The sequence below is a fragment of the Diabrotica undecimpunctata genome, chromosome 4 (genome assembly GCF_040954645.1).
Source record: "Diabrotica undecimpunctata isolate CICGRU chromosome 4, icDiaUnde3, whole genome shotgun sequence".
Lineage (NCBI taxonomy): Eukaryota > Metazoa > Arthropoda > Insecta > Coleoptera > Chrysomelidae > Diabrotica > Diabrotica undecimpunctata.
In genome coordinates this window covers 28,165,737-28,183,969 of record NC_092806.1, presented here as the reverse complement: position 1 = coordinate 28,183,969, position 18,233 = coordinate 28,165,737, and the positions used below count along the sequence as shown (strand labels likewise).

The following is an 18,233-nucleotide window of genomic DNA, read 5'->3' as shown; positions in this document are numbered from 1 at the left end:
CTGTAAGAATCATCAAAACGATCGAAAATATATACCAGAACAACACAATAAAGGTAAAAAAGTAGAAGCAGAACTAACGAATCAACTGAGGCTGACAAGGGAATAACATAGAGGGATTCTCTGAGCCTTCTATTATTTAACCTGATCATGGGTGAAATAATAATATAACCGCCAAAAAATTAACATGATAATTTCTCCAAACAAAACAAAATGCATAATAGCAAATCTGCTAAGATGAAAATTGGAATGGCAGGGATAGATAATAGAACAAATGATGGAGTTTAAATATCATCAATTTCACACTTTCTATCTATGGAAAGCTTGAAGCAGAAGTAGAAGATCAATTGAATAGAGCAAACAGAAAGAAGAAGTAATTTGATAAGGCGATTGTGTCTGACCTTATCGAAAGGTGTATTGTAATCTAAACTGGCTAATTAATATCCATGAACTTTTGGACAAGTACATTTACGACGAATAGGGCTTCCCTCGTTCCCAGTGCATTTCTAAATTCAAATTATGTATCACTAATATATCTCTTTAGTTTATTGTGTATTCTCCGGTGTATAATTTTTTAAAATATTGTGACGCATTCTTTTGCGTTTGCTTTTTTTTGGCAGTGTTATTAATCTAGACAGACATTCAGCCAATCTGTGGGGATGATTTCTGATTGTTTGCTCCAGATGTCTGTATGTTTTTTGTCATTTGTGTAGGTACTTGTTCTTATTTTTCTGATGTTATTTATATTTAATTAAGTTATTATTTTTATGACGTTAGCGGGAGTTCTCTTCTCTTTAGACATCTCTCTAAGGTCGTGTAATCAAACACTGTTGAAAATTTTGAATAAATCTATAAAGCGTAGGTACATATGCAGGTGTCTTATATGTTATCTATATTATATAATGATATATTTTTTATTGATACTGTTTTATCAATATAAAAAATTCCCATTCTCAAGTGTAAACTCATACATAATTACTATTAATTTTAAAGTTATTTTTTGGTCTTCGAATCATCGTCATAGAAAATTACAAATATTTCTTTATTGCATGATTTGCAGATTGCATGTCACTTAAATATTATTTTTTGATAATAGTTTTTATATTACTATATTTTACTATCAAGATATTAAGTATGTAGGTATACTGTATAAGTAGTTTTTTATTATTTATTTTAAAGATACGGATATGTAATTGATTTATCTTTAAATCATAACTGACATGCATATCGCTAAATACTTAACATACATAATGATGTGTATAGGATATTTCTATTAGTTTTATCTTAATTTTTAGTCGATTGTGAATTGCGACAATGTTACTCTTGCATATGCTGTTAATTTCCACGGTTCTGTTGGAATGCTCTTCAAATGTAAGTTCCTTCTGTATATAATAATAATAATAATAACAACAAAGTAGAGTTATATTATTTTGGTGGCATATTAATCTTTACATCTATCATTTTTGGATCAAGAGCGATGAGATCCTACTGGATTTCCCTCTTGGAACTGTTAAGGGTAAAACGAGAGCAACTGTAAATGGTGTGACCGTACACTCCTTCCAAGGAATACCTTTTGCTGAACCAGTAGTAAATGAATCCAGATTTGAGGTAGCTAAGCCAAAAAAGCCATGGGCCGGTGTACTCGATGCCACCACAGAAGGTAGCTACTGTAGGCAGATTACATATGCAGATGTTTCGGGCGATGAAGATTGTTTGTTTATCAACATATTTTCTCCACAAGTAAGTTTTTCAATACAATTATGTTACATTGAATTACAAGTACATATGTTAAAAACCCAAACTGAATTATTTTTCTTGTTGCTTATTGGTTAGAATACATATTATCGCGTTAATTCTGTGACTGGCACTTGGCTAACATATTATTGTCGCTTTAACTATAGCTTGTTTCAAATGCAGTGGCGAGAATTTCTAGAACTTAGCTTACAGTAATGCGTAACCTAACGAAGCAGTGGCGTTTCAAAAATATTTATGGTGTACAATAGATCAAATTGTTGAAAATAGGTAAAAAATAAGCACAATGTATTAAAAAATTATTATTTGGCAATATTTAAAATAAGTCGTGTTACTCTATTATTAATCATTGATAAAGATTATTTAAACTTTAAAACCGTTATTATTTACAGTTTATAGGTACATTAAACTTAGTACAGAAAGTAATTTGTAAGTACATCATATCAGTACAGATAGTAATTTGTGAGTACATCATATCATAATCATAATCAAGCATAGGCGTAGCCACAGAGGGTGCCGTGGAACCCACACTAACTTTCAAGTTATAAAGAGAAAAATAAACGAGATATTAAAAAGAAAAGTGAAACTTTTGTAATAAATAAGTTAAAATTTATAAATAAGGTAGACATATTTAATACGAGCCGCTATTGGTATTTTAAAATTGAATGAGGGGATATAAAATGTAGCTGGAAGAAAATATTGAGGACCATAGATTAAGAAGTTTTAATAAACGCGTAACAGTTAAAAAAGCTCTATGCGTTTACCAGAGGAAAAAATTTATCGCTTGATTTTTTTTTTTATTTTAAGGTGAATAATATTTATTTATATTACAAACATACTATTCAAAAGTAATTATACTATATAGGGCTCCATTCGTTTTTATTTCAACTTTTTAGTCGGTTTTATTTTTTTAATAATTAATTTTATAATAGATTTTATCCTCTGATTATTGAAATTAACTTACTATACCTAATACGGGCCATCTCGAATATTTATAATAAAGTTTTTATTGTGGATTTATTTATTAATTTAGTGTCATAGAATCAGATAGGTCTTTAAAATTTAAGATTTAATTGTTTATGTTTTTGACAGTAAATAACGTCTTGTTAGTGAAAAAATAATAATTACTGAGTTTGCAACATACATAATAAATAATTATGTTTATATTCTATGATATAACAAAAATTACATTTTTTAAATAAAATTGCTGTCACAACCTCCCCATATTAATATTTTTGGACGCTTTAGGGCTTATTTCATAGCTCTTGGACTATATTTTCAAATGAAAAATATATATTTGGTAAAAAATATTAATTAGGTAAACTAGCGCATCGATAAAATTATTTAAATTTAGTATACAATTACAAACAATTACTCAAAATACAACATTAAGGTTTGTATTTTGAAAACGATTTCCGAAGTGGAAATTGAAACGTCAATGAACTTATTTTAACCTTTAATTGTAGCTTGTTCCCATTAAAACAGTATAGACATCTGATGTCACTCACCACTAGCAGATTGCTTTCATTTTGGGATATATATATATATATATATATATATATATATATATATATATATATATATATATATATATATATATATTCCTAAAGGTAAGACCTTTGCAGTTAAAAGGCTCGTGGTATTGTTTATATTTACCTAATGCAGAAACCATTTTTAAAACATTAAATTCTACTTTGCATGATATTAATGTTTCGTAGCTATAAAAGCTGTAAAGTTGTATATTTTGACGTAGCTTCAGCGATATCAGAAAACTTTACTGGTGAACAGAAAAAATGTAAAGGGAAAAATAATAAATTTTGTATATTCATTGCTACGCTCATTGCCATAATTTAGCATCGGTAATCGCTTGCGCTAATCATATTGAAAATCCAAAGATGTTCGATTATTTTGGTGTAACACAATTGGTTTATTATATTCAAGGCAATCCAAAAAGGCACACTATTTTTGAAGTAATTGTGAAGGTCACAAATAATAAGTTAAAAGCTTTGAAATCTTTATCTGAAACACGTTGGGCTTGTCGTGATAAGGCAGTTGCTGTTGTCAAAGATCACCATTGAAGAGACAGTTGACGACGAAACTGGTGCAAAGGCTAGAGCTAAAGGTAAAGGGATACTACATCAAATAAAATTCTTTGATTGTATTAAGCGTTTGGAAATAATGTTTCCAATTCTGCAAATGGTTGTCAAAGTTAGCAAATTACTATCATCACCAGGCATAGATATTTGTGAAGGTATAAAAGAAGTTTTAAACTTATCGCTGGCTTTGGAAGAATTGGAAGAATTAAGGATCGAACCATCTATGTTTGATAGTATTTATTCCAAAGTACGATACACTTGTGATAAGTTTCAAATTGGCGTTCCTACTCAAAGAAAATGTACAGTTTCTACTAGATTGGATAATAATCCTGAAAATGCATTTACAGTCAACGATAAAAATGGAGTGAAACTCTTTGTATTTTATCCGCTTTAAGACCGAATGATTCACTCATTAAACGATAAATTTGATCAAGAATCAAAGAAAAATTTTTATTCAGTAGGCAAGACCATATCGTTAAATATAGATGAGCTAGTAAATAATATTTAAAATAAGTACACCTTAGAACATTCTGATTTGAGTTCTTCAGAATTAAAAGTTGAAATAATTCTTTTAAAAACAACAAAAAGTAAACATTTTTCACCTTCGAAAGCGCTCGACTGGCTCGAATGAATGTCTCAGCTTAATAGAAAATCCATGTTTCCAATGTTTAGCCAACTAATGGTAAAATTTGCCACAATTCATGTAACAAGTTGTACTTGTGAGAGAGCTTTTTCTAAGCTGAGCATAATAAAATCGGTACTTCGATCGGCGATGCTGCAACACCGTTTGGCACATCTACATATAACGGTGCCTTTTGTTGAACAAAAACTGTAAACTGTATAAGTTTTCTCTAAATTTGAGATACATACACAATAACAGAACAGAAGAAAGAGGGGAAAACAACGCCTGGTGGGAGAAGCCTTGGGAAAAATAGTATTAAGCTTGTTGAAGGAACTGCACTTGGATCTCAAGAAATGTGTAGGAATCGATACTGACAGTTAAAGCGTAATGAGCTCCGAAGCAGTCGGTGCACCAACAGAAATAAAAAAGGTCGCAACAAATACAGTTAGATGTCCTTGTCTAAATCATATTTTAAACAACTCCCTTTCAACTTCTATTAATGTCCATCACAAACACAGTAGGAACAATGAAGTCAGTAATATCATTTTTTAACATAACAGAAAAGAGAAATGAAGTTTTAAAACTGAAATTTAGACAAAACTTAACAAGTTTATACGAAAAAAGATAGGTTGAGCGCCATGAAAGCGTAATCCAGTTAAGATCTGGCATTTCAGATATAATTTAAGCACTGACATCTATCTCAACGTGGAAGGATCCCAACACTGCTCCGTTTGCATCAACTTTGCTTAATTTTTTATACACATCTGAGTTTCTAATGTCAATAATGTTACTGATTGACATATTAAAATTAACATTGCCACTAAGCCGGCCTCTACAAACAAAATCTCTTGATGCTAGCCTGGCGACTAAGGGTGTTTTCAATGCCATAAAGCTTTTGAAAGATAGAAGATCTAACTGCAAAGAAAGTTTTAATAAGGTTGCATTCTTTGTCCTTGTTTTGGTCAATATTAATTTCATTTTTTTGTCAAGGTAGTCGAATAATAAAATTATTTACCCGCAGAAAAATTGCTATCATGTCCCTTTCCGCGGGCAAAAATGCTGGACGAAGGGCGGGACGGGACGTTCCGCGTGTACCACTAAACGACCAATATTATTCGCCTCTTTTTTATGCTATTTTAATTTGATAAACTAAACTATATTTCTTTCTTTGCACTTGTTGGACTTTATGGGGTTGTAGGTTAAAATTTGCTGATTTTTCGTTGATACAAATAAAAAAACTTTTATAAAAAAATAACGATAAATTTTGAATGTCTTTATTGCTCTCAAAAGTGTGAAAAGTTTCTTAAAACTCACCATTTTAACGGTAATTTTTAAAAAATTTCTCCCAGACCCCCCAAAAAAACTTCATGCTTCTTCCTGAAAATCGGTCCTGGATCCGCTCTTGGACGAATGGTATTGTAATGTGTTGTTATAATAAATGTTAAATGTCAGTTGGAATTTTTAAGGTATTTTTTATATACCTATGTGACTACCCATATTTTCTTATGATCACGCAATAATTTAATTATAAAAACAAACTTAATTAACTTATTTCAAAAATTTACTGTTCTAATAAATATATTTTGCATTTAAAAAATTATTTTAAAAAATTGTAAACTCTTTTTCATATATGAAAATAACGTTATTGGAAATTAAAAAATGGGGGGAACGATTTTCAGCGTTAAAACCCACATTAAAAAATCTGGCCACACCTATAACTTTAGTCTTTCGATTAATGTGAATTAAATTTACGTTTACAACTTATGTTCGTAACTGCATCCTTTTTATCCGCTGTTTATTTCAATCATTATCCTACAATATTACATTTCAATAATATTCTCTACAGTCAATATATTCATTAATATCGACCTTATATAATCTTGGTAAAAGGATCAGCCGAGTACACGTTGTTTATTCCATTTATATGCAAAATATCTTAGTAAATACCCTTAATTGCTTTGACTCACTTTTTTTTACAATTTCTGCATTACACTTGGATATTTGTACACATTTATATTTTTAGGATCCTAAGTTAAATGCGAGTCTTCCAGTAATGGTGTTCATTTATGGAGGAGGTTTCATCGAAGGAGCTTCAATAGAAGTCAATTACGGTCCTGACTACCTATTGGATTATGACATAGTTGTAGTTACATTCAATTACAGAATAGGACCCTTCGGTGAGTAGAAATAATTAAGTCCGTTTGGTAACTTTATAAATGAACTTTATATTAAACTACAATTTATATTTATTTTATTTTTAATTTAGGTCTTTGGTCTTTAGGTCGTAATTACTATGAGTCTCAGTTTACCATCAGACCTTATTTTTAAATACACTCAATAACAAAATGTAAACAAATGTAAAAATTTCAGAAAATGTTATATTTGTTTTTTTGGATATACTTAGTTAATCACAAAATTAGATATACATACAAACAGATTTTAAAATAACAGTTATTAGAAATAGGTTTACCAGTCAAACAGGTATCTTGTGAAATTAAAAAGTCACCGCGCAGAAACAAATTTGAAAGTGAGGGTCCAGCAAAGCCATTCTTGCAGTAAACGTTATTATTATGCAGTGAGGTGCTGGATATTTTTACACTGTTGCATTGTTTCTTTAACTCTCATTATTTAAATTTGATTTTGTTGTGATTTTACGTTTTGTATTTGTGTATTCTGTTTAAATTATTTTAGTTTAGTTTTAGTTTAAATTATTAGTTTAAATTATTTTTACTCATTTTATGCAGAAGTTCTTTTCAGAACTCTGTTACAATTAAAAACTGTAAAGAGAAGGAAATAATTGTGATAAAGTGTTTAGTGTTTGTGTTCGATTGCTTTGTCTGTGTGTCTTTTAATGTGTTACTGTTAAATTAAAAAGAATTTAAAATATTAAAATGATAGTAAGAATCATATAATTATTGCCTTATTTAAATATTTATTTTACTTTAAACAGTTACCAGTTAAACAATGAAACAATGAAGTTTTCCAAGTAGGATCTTTCAAAATTAAAGTTTCTTAATCGTATTGTAATGATATCATAATTATCTATTGTTTGGGAAATATTATATTTTAATCAAATCATTATTTTTGTTTTCTCCTTCTATGTTAAGCTTTTTATCAATTTATCAAGAATATTTTTTTTAATGTAAGATAAACTTTTTCTTTATTTTTATAAATTTTTTTGAGACACACTGTATATCATACCTCACCAAAAATAATTCCCTTATTCTTTTAGTCATTAAATTGTTGTGTTAATTATTTCAAACTCAGAAATTTGTTTCTCTGCCTCAGCAGCCTAGATGCCTCCCATGCTAATATTTCCCCGAAATCGAATGGGGTTTTGGATGGCCTCGTGCCTGGTAGATGGTCGAGCTTAATGAAAAAGGGTGGATAGATAAGATATTGTTTTTTTCATAGTTTAAGAAGTATGTCAAGTATTCTAGAGCTTCAAAGGATTCACCGGTTCTGCTTCTGCTGGATAGTCATTGATCACATACGAAAAATCTAGACGTAATGCGAGGGAAAATGGGGTGGAAATTCTATGTTTTCCACCTCATTGCACGCATCGTCTACAGACCTTAAATGTTGCATTTATGAAGCCATTAAGTGAATAGTATGACGACTAAGTAAGGAAATGGCTTAGAACACATCCTGGAAGAGTAGTAATATTTCAGCAAATTTCGTCCTTATTCAGTGCCGCATATTTAAGAGCAACTTCAATAGCTACTGCAATAAATTGTTTTAGATAAACAGAGTATGGCCTGTGGATATGGCCGTTTTTCTGAAGCAGATTTTTTGCCATCAGCTACAACTAATATAGATCCTATTGTACAGTCCATTGGAGGGAAAACTCCCGAGCACAAACTAGAGTCGCAAAGAGGCAAAACCGCCTTAATGTTTTCGCCTTACAAAACGGAACTGGAATTGGCACAGGAAAAACGCAGGTTATGGAGGCGAAATCAGCAAATAGATAGCCTATGATCAAACCACATCACAGACGAGTAAAAAATCGAAATTGAAAAAAAAACTAAAAAAATAGAGTCAGATTCAGAAGACGAAGATAGTGACTGATTGTACTGCGGATACTTTTTTTTAAGTTCCACAGAGGTATGGATAAACTATTCCAGTTGCCATAAATGGGCTCACAATTCATCTGCAGCTGTATATTAAGATGATGAAGCGGTACTTGTATACGTCAATAGACTTTTCTTAGTTTCAATTTCGTACCCCATTTTACCCTGTACGATGGGCGTAATGGGGTAATTTACATTATTTTCTGTTTTTTCAGACAATAAAAAATACTTAAACTTATTTAACTTTAAGTTATGTTAATAATAAATAGTAACTACTATAACTATGATATTTGCCTTATTTTAAGACTTTGAAAGTTGCAGATTTGTTTTAAATCCTAATTTAAACCTTAAGTACCTCATTTTGCCCCCTTTCTCCTACTTTACTATTTCAATTCTGTTAATAACTACCTATGAACTAATTACTATTTAAATGGGAATAAGCCACAATTAAAGGTTAAAATACGTTTATTGACGTTTCAATTTCCACTTCGGAAATTGTTCTTAAGAACGATTTCCGAAGTGAAAATTGAAACGTCAATAAAAGTATTTTAACCTTTAATTGTGGCTTATTCCCATTTAAATAGTAATTAATTTAAAATGCCACAAGAAAATAGCTTCCGAACAATACCTATGAACTATGGCAATCATTTTTGGTTCTCGAAAAATATATTTTTAGGATTCTTTTCAACCGGAGATGATGTAGTACCTGGAAATATGGGTTTAAAAGACCAAGTGCTGGCTTTACAATTCGTTAATAAATATATTCAATATTTTGGAGGAGATCCCACTAAAGTCACTATCTTTGGACAAAGTGCTGGAGCAGCTTCCGTACATTATCATGTCTTGAGTCCATTGTCCAAAGGTAAGTTCGTTAATTAGGAATCTTCTATGTTAATGTCATAATGTAGTATAGGTTAATTTATTTTTAATAATTATTTTTATATATTAATATTCTTATAATATTCCTATAAGGCAGGCTCCACACATGGGATCCAACGTTGGCGCCAACGTTGGAGCTGGAGCCAACGTTGGGTCAACTGTGTTCCTACGTTCGGTGAGGACTCCACACATTGGATTGAGTATTGGGCGATATCAGTCTGTTCCCTCTAGAGCCAACGTCAACGTGTCCGACATGGAAATTGCAGCGGCTGCGACTGTCATGATACTGAGTGCATATGATTATATTTTGTTACAAAAAGAGCGTCGAGACTCTGAATCCCATTTATTCTTTTATTAACTCAATTCCCAAATTTCTTAGCTTTCTATTTTGGCTGTATTATGCATCAAACGTGAGTTTAATCCACAGCCCATATATGGAAGTATATATTTTAAAAGTTACATGACCACAAGACGGTGGTCTATTAGGACAACTACTACTACTATCGGTTCACAGCGTTCTCCGACGCCTTCCGACTCCTAACCGCCATTCTTCTCTATTTAACCATAGGCCTGGAGGGATTTCTCTTTCCTCTAGTTCTTTTTCAATTCCGTCTCCCCAGCTTCTTCTCGGCCTTCCTCTTTTTCTTCTTCCTTGTGGTGTCCACGTCAAAATCTGTTTCGGAATCCTGTCATCTGGCATTCTCTGTACATGGCCGTACCATATTAACTGGTTTGTTTTTATGTCATCAACTATTGTATGCTTGACTCACATCATTTCTCGTATTCTCTCATTTGGTATCCGATCTCTTCTTGATTTGCCTGCTGCTCTTCTCCAGAAGTCCATTTCTGTTGCTAGTAACAGTTTCTCTGTTCTTTGTTTCATTGGCCAAACTTCACTGCCATATGTGATTACACTTTTAAGTATGGTGTTGTATATGAGTTGTTTGTTCGCTTTAGATATTGTTTGGTCCCACAGAATGCCGTTCATCATGGATATGGCTTTTCTACCCTGTATGTTTCTGTCTTTTATAGCAGCATCGAGTGTTCCATCTTGAGTTATCTTCATACCCAGGTACTTGTATTCATCACAGTGTCTAATTTCTACCCCATCGTCTAATATAATGGACACTGTTTTGTCCCTCCAATACACATGGTTTCAGTTTTCTTAATGTTGACTTCCAGACCCCACTTGATATGTTCTTCTATTAGCTTCCGAGTCATGTAACTCCAGTCGTCATGATCCTGAGCAATCAGTATTTGGTCATCAGCGAAACATAAGGTGTACAGTGTAGTCTCGTCGTTGAGAGGGATTCCCATGCCATTACACTATTAGGACAAAATGATCTATATTTCAAAATTAAAAACATTTATTTTTGTAAAATATTTACGTAAGTACATTTTTTTGGTGCCTGAAAAAGGTACTGAAAAAAGCAGATATGCATATTATTTATTTATGTAATTAATAGCCCTTTGAGGATAAATCCCGTTTCGATAGACCACCGTCGTGTATCGGAGTGTTAATCCTAAACAACTCAACGGAGGGGTCCTAGGTGGCAAGGATCGATTTTTACATATTGTAAATTTGTTTTTTAATGCCGTCATGGAATGGAAATTTTCTTCGATAAAGTAATTTTTATTGTCTAAAAAGAATGCTGTATAAAATGGCAGCACAAGCATTTTAAAAGAAGAAAGAAGACGAGGACTCTTTTTATAAACTGTGGCTTGTCATTGGTTTATTTTTGTTTTTTGCTTTGCTAGATTATGCAAAATTAGGTAATTTTATGCAGGATGCGAAAATTACGCGCCCACAACTAAATTATGCGCAAATCGCATAACTATACGCCGATTAGAACATTGGAGCAAGTCATAAAAACGTTGCCGCCAACATTCGCTCCAACACAGTTTTGTCGGTACACACATTGGACGAACGCTGATGTCTACGCATATTCCCAAGAACTTATGGGTTATATAAAATATATCTTTTGATCCTGTTTTTTAGAGACCTTTAGAAAGCAATAGCAGACAATTCAGTAACTCCACTTAGAGAAGAAAGGTCAATCATCAAATAGCAATAAATATGATTGTAACGTAAGTGAATGATGCTACAACATACACAAATAGCTATGAATTATTGATAAAAAATAGGCGAAAAAGGCAAAGTTTAAAATATATAAAAGTATAAATAATAAAGACAAATATAAATAAAACAAAAAAAAATAACTTATCTATTTGATGACATAATCTTTCAACTAAATGATCTTTATTAGATTATAGTTCAATAGTTTTTTAATAGCAATATATAGAAACCAACATTTTAGGTTTATTTAGAGCTGCAATATGTGAGAGCGCTTCTGCTCTGAGTGTTTGGGCGAATCAAAAAAATCAAACGGAACTTTCATACCTCTTAGCCTCTATAGTTAATCCTGCCTTTGCAACGTACAATGCGACTTCTTCAGAAATATATGAATATTTACGAAAACTACCAGCATATGACATCGACAGAGCAGCCCATCAAATACATCTAATGGTGAGTACGACATCTAAGAAATCGTTAATAGTTTCCTACAAATAGCAGTTTGATTTTGCCGAAACATATTTTGTTTAGTTAATGTAGAATAATAGTTGTAATGTAAATAAAAGAAGTTTAGTTAAAGTTTCTCATATTGGCAGTTCATAGACAAATTCGTATCCATACATATACTCTCACATAGCATCAAACCAAAAATATTGTCATTGCATTTTATCAGAGTCTGAAAGGTATATGCCTGATTTTGAGAAAACTATACATATCGATGTTGCAAGAAGGAAAGACGACAGGTGGACAAAAAATTGCTTGAGTGAAGACCAACGTCATTCAAGAAAAACCGGGGAAGTCCCCTAGGCAACAGCCATACCACACTGAATATACTGATTCTCGCCAGATCACCGAAGTAAAGCAGTGTCGGGTGCGGTTAAAACTTGGATGGGGAAGACTCATAACGCGATAAACCGACTACCTACTTCAAAAGAATTTTGACCAATTGAATTGCAGAGGCGCAGAACACAAGTAGATGGAGATATCAAGGAAAGACTTTGTTCAACAGTTGACAAATCAGGGCTGATTGATTATGATGATAATCATTGCCTGTCTCATTATATTGAAATTCTGATTTTGATTCCACTTCTCTGAGTTCAGATCTTTTTTTTTGTAGAGAAAGTTTTGTGGTAATGTAATGATCAGTTATTCCTTAAATTAAAATATTTTTTTATATATCATACTTTCAGGAAAAACCATCGGATATTCAAATACTCAAAGGAGTGTACTGGGGACCCGTGATAGAGCACGAACATGAAGGTGCGTTCATAAAAAAACCAATGTATGAAATGTTAAAAGAGGGCGATGTTAATGACGTCAAATTGCTTATTGGTGTGAATTCTGAGGAGATGTTACCAACAGGTAAAGTACTCCGATTATTATCATAGCTGTATATCATTAGCAAAAATTATAGAGTAGAAAAGAGTGCAATGCGCACTATTAGACGACCTTCCACTTTACCAGATAAAACATATATATATATATATATATATATATATATATATATATATATATATATATATATATATATATATATATATATATATATAAGCGGGGATCCTACAGCTTCTGCCGCTTCCCGCATTTCGATCGCCATCTTTTTCTATCTCTCCAGGTGTCTTCATCAATGGCTCTATCTTTCATGGTTTCCATAACACCTTGTATCCAAGACTTGGCTGGTCTTCCTCGTTTCCTTCTATTACTTGGATTGTATTCCATAGCTCTTTTTGGCCATCTGTTGTCGTCCATCCTCTGTACGTGTCCATACCATATTAACTGTCTAGTTTCTATTCTTTCAGAAGTTGTATGTACTCTATCTGTTTTTCTTCTAATTTCAGAATTAGGTATACGTTCTACTCTTGATATACGGCAAGCTCTTCTTAGGTAGTCCATTTCAACCGTGTCAACAGATAAAACAAAATTGAATAAAAACAAAAAAGAATCGGGCAAAACTGACTATACCAATATCTAAAATGGTAAATAAATAACGTGTATATGTACTTTTTAAACTATATTTTTATCAAGAAAAAAAGCTTACCGCTTATTTTCTCAGACACACAAATAATAAAATACCACGCGAAAACATGTAAACAATAACTGCTAACTGGTAAAGTATCTCTCGACGTTCGTTTGTGTGAGATAGATCGGGTCGTTGCTAATAGATGGCGCAACAATATAGTTTTTGATATTTTATTAAATATGAGATTAGAAACATCGATGCGCACAATTACCCGACGCGCACCGTTAGCCGACTCTTCCCTACACCATTACATATCGCTTTGTATCGAATATTTTGCTTTAACGATCTTTTAAGTATGAAAAAGTAGGTCAAAATACAATTTTTATTTATTGTGTTACTAAACATTCAATTTTTTATCTAATAATATCTATATTTTAGATTTCATTAATTTGGGTCAAACAATTGCTGTCTTTGAAGACGATCTGGAACTACTGGTCCCCAATAAATTAAATGCTAAAGACTCTGATAAGGCTGTCATTGCTCAAAAAATAAAAGATTTTTATTCTCCTTACCTCAATTTCAGTGTAAACCAAAGACAATTTATTAAGGTAAGCATATATGTCTAAATTAGCAAAAAAACCTTTATTTTTGTAGTAATTTATAAATATTAATAACTTTGTTTTTTGCCTAATGACATATAATATAACTAATTGAAATTATGGTAATTAATGAGCTACTAAAATGTGCAAAATATCTGCTACATCGACTAAATATTTTAGAAGTTAATCAATTTTTTTATCTCGGAGAGCAATTATTTAAACAACTGTTTTTATCCAAACAGTGATTCTAGATGTATTTAGCAGACCGCAATCGATTCTTTAAAATGTTAAATTTAAAAAAATTTAACATTTTATCAAAATTGTTATTAAAAAAAAAACCATTTGAAAAAGGGCTTTTTAGCTTGTAAACATTTATAATAACTTTCGATATTTTTATGTACTCGTAGCTCGCTTCTAAGTAGGTTCACTGAAACGATGGTGAAAAAACACAATCTTAAAAAATAGGAACTATGATCTATGAATTCTATGATCAATAGGAACGAAGATATTATTTTTTCTTCAGATCATATTTCTATTGTTTATTAACATTTAGAGCTGAAAATTGAACAGATTATAAGTGAAGATCTAGATTTCATGATCCAATTTAATGATGGAATATACAGAGAAGCTGTAAAAAGTTATAATCCGTTAAAATGGTCGTATTCGTAAAATACAGGCCACGTTAAAGGGGTGGGGAATTGTTGGAGCTCCGTTTTTTAGAATGGAACTTCAAATTGAAGCGCACTGGGAAAATTTGCATTAATCTGCTTTACTACCTAGCTCTGAATACAAAATATTATTGACTATAAAGTCACATCTAACGATAAACATTGCTAAAAATTCTTAGCTTGCGTGTATAAGACAAATTCTCTATAAATACGTTCCGTAACTATTCCTAAAGTAACTGTAACAATACGAGTTCACAATGGATGTAGAAAAATATAGACAAGTCATCTAGGAATAATTCGATTTCTTGAGTTTTTATACTATTTCTGATGCTACGATGAATAGTAAACTATTAACAGTAAGTAAATTATTAACAATTCGCTCTGTTTTAGTACCAAAGTGATCAGAGTTTCGCTAGATCCATTCTCAAGGCTGCTGAATTGGAATCAAGATGGCATGACGTCTACGTTTACGAGTTTGAGTACCATGGACCTTTAGGAAAATTTGCAGATACACCAAGTAAGTTAATACTATAATCTTTTATTTCAGCTAGCATCTTTATTATTTGTATCTTTTTTTCCTCATTTAATTTGCAAATAATAAAATATATTTTTGCGAAAAATCAACTTTTTTTTCAGTATTTGCCTTTCAGAACAATAATGTCTACACTTTTGCATTCGGACTAAAAAACCATCGAAGCATTTATATAAGTCCGAAATAGATATCTCAGAAATGATATTTTTGTATGCTTCGACCGTCCCATCTAGCGTCTTAAAATGTGTACCGCATAGTTTGCTTGTGTTTCTCGGAAATGCGAAAAACTTACACAGTTAACAGGTAGTCTAAGCTGTAGAGACAAAAATCAATGATTTTGGGCATTAATTAGTGAATTTTTGAAAGCAGCACAGCGTTATGAAGGGCAATGCCTGGAGTTCGAAATGTTTGTAAGTCCAAACTGTTGGCTATAATTTTTTTGTGGCACTTTTAATTTGCAAAAACGGTGTTTTTTGATTATTTTTATTGTATCAAATCAATATCTTAGGGTAAAATAAGCATAATATTGAATGGAAGTACATAAAAAGGTTTTTATTTTTAAAAAACCGTTATTTATAATAAAAAAACATGAGTGAAGTTGACTATTTTTTCGAGTAGGCAAATCAGCTCGATTTTGGCTGGTTCTCCTGTCGGCCTGGCGCACTTCAAAACAGCGGCAATCGGAACAACTTATCACATATTCGTTAAATATGGACCAATTTCGTTCTTTCCACTTTCTCCTACTTAGGTACACTTCGCTTTAACATTGTTTACTGATAAAATAACCATTTTTTGTTCTTCGAAAATAAAATAATCTGATTATAAAAAACAATATTTTGTAGTTATTGGATTTTCCGACGACGTCAGACACACAGAGGAAATAAGTTATCTTTTGTGCCATAGCTACCCAGGCTTAAATACCACCGATGTCACAAAATATCCTATAAGCGACCAAATAGTTCAAAAAAGAATGACAACTTTGTTTACCAATTTTGCCAAATATCTGTAAGTATAAATATATATGTATGTATATATGTAGGTATATTTAACCCTAGAGCTAAGTTTAATACTATTACAAGAATTAATATTAAACTCAGCAGTCTTCCGGGTTGAACCGCGTCGATTATATCATTGCGCCGAGATTTCGAAATCCCCTTTGATGTCTTCAGGGCTTCCGAGGTCTCTGTCTCCCGAGTCCCCAAATACTACTACACTGATCACTAACCAATGCATTACTGCTACTGGAAACAGAGAACATTTATACCGTCAATGGTGACGTGGTTTGGGTGGAGGTTTCATTTCTGACAGTAGGATTTTGATTGGCGGGTGTAGCGGACGATATATTCGTTATGAGAGGTCTCCAAGTCGAAGGTAACCGTATGGCGTCAACTCTTATATTGAGACAATTTGGCCTTTTTTCAATTTCTATGGCTTCTTGAATAATTCTTGGTTTATAAAAGCGGATGGGGGCTATGGTTCTGGAGGTTTCAAAATCAATTTTGTGACCTGTATGAGATGGTATTGACCTAGAGCTGAAATTGAATCGGATTTGCAAACAGAAATGGAATGTTTAGAAATCCTATTTTGGATTCTACGATTTGTTTGGCCTATGTATGATCGGTGGCAGTCTGCACAATGAATTTCTAAACTCCGTGTTGCTCATTTGGAATGTTGTCTTTGATTGATCGGACAAGAGATGAAAGTTTTTGTTGGAGGGTAAAATTGTCTTTATTCCTCATGATTTAAAAATTTTGTCGATTTTGTTAGTGACACCTTTGATGTAAGGCAGAAAAGCTTTCCTATGATGAAGATCTAAGTCTTTGCGTTGAAATTGAGTGGGAGATTGATGGATGCTCTTATTGATGTGATTTTCGCGGTAACCGTTTTGAATGAGGCCTTGTTTTAAACTAGAGAGCTCAGCGGGTCTACTTGCATCATCGCAAAGGCATATTGATCTGGAGACAAGGATATTAATGACTGAATTAATTGGTGAAGTGAGTGTTAGTTTGTGATGGAAACCTTGGGATTGGTTTTTCTTTATGATAACGTTGAGAAACGGTAGGGATGAATCAGTTTCCATCTCCATCGTGAACTGGATACTAGGATGTATACCATTCAGATGGGTCTGAAAAGACACCATTTTAATCGCCTAGTTATATATTAGAAGAATCTATCATATTCGAAAAGTTAGAGGTTGCTTGACTCGTCTGTAAATAGATAAAAATATGTTATATTATTTTTTAATTGTTGAACATTTTTTTTATTTTTAGTAATCCAACACCTGAAAAAATAGATATATTACAAAACATAACATGGCCTAGTGTGGAACCTAATAATTTCCAGTATTTAGCCATTGGATCTTGGATGGAAATGAGGAGAAATCCAATGGAGAATATGTACAGATTTTGGAATGAAATATTTTCAACATATGGACAAAAACCGTTTATTTCCTACTAATCTTTTAACACTGAACATAAAAGATATAAATACAACTTTCATTTTTATAATCATTGTTTTTGTTCCCTCTCTCCCACAGCGCTATAGCCCAAATCGAGGCTCGGCCTCCTCCGAACTATGCCTCCAACATTACCGGTCCCATACCGCTCTTTTCCAAGTTCTCACGTTTAGCAAATTTTAAGCGTCAGCTGCCACTTCATCCTCCCACCATTTCCGTTGCCTTCCTTTTGGTCTTGCACCCTACATTTTACAATCTTGGGCTCTTTTCGCCTCCATTTTTTTTTTCATTCATAGACAATATTGATTAATTTCAAGTGTTTTTAATCTGTCGCGATAACGAACCAATACAGATCAACAGACCTAACGAATCCTGACCTTAAACTGTTGTTAAAATTATTTTATCTGAGTGTGTGTGTGTGTTCGGAAAGAAGGGATGACATTAGGTAATAAATATCCGAATAGCCCCGAAATTAAGATGAATATGGAGAAACACCAATTAGACTAGACTTCTACACATAGTCCTAAAT

General features: G+C 32.2%; 1 protein-coding gene across 2 annotated transcripts; it reads left to right on the top strand.

Moving 5' to 3' along the window:
• The first annotated feature begins 992 nt into the window (after positions 1 to 992).
• LOC140439367 (juvenile hormone esterase-like) lies at positions 993 to 17,756 on the top strand. 2 transcript variants are annotated; one of them, XM_072529222.1, is made up of 11 exons: positions 993 to 1,129; positions 1,293 to 1,368; positions 1,471 to 1,737; positions 6,491 to 6,644; positions 9,214 to 9,399; positions 11,735 to 11,943; positions 12,681 to 12,852; positions 13,889 to 14,058; positions 15,108 to 15,234; positions 16,092 to 16,254; positions 17,520 to 17,756. In XM_072529222.1, the coding sequence occupies exons 2-11, from the start codon at positions 1,312 to 1,314 to the stop codon at positions 17,704 to 17,706; spliced, it is 1,692 nt and encodes a 563-aa protein (XP_072385323.1). In that variant the 5' UTR covers positions 993 to 1,129; positions 1,293 to 1,311; the 3' UTR covers positions 17,707 to 17,756. The 2 variants fall into 2 exon arrangements, with proteins under 2 accessions (XP_072385323.1, XP_072385322.1); XM_072529221.1 differs by lacking the exon at positions 993 to 1,129 and having other exon boundaries at positions 1,187 to 1,368.
• The last annotated feature ends 477 nt before the right edge of the window (positions 17,757 to 18,233 follow it).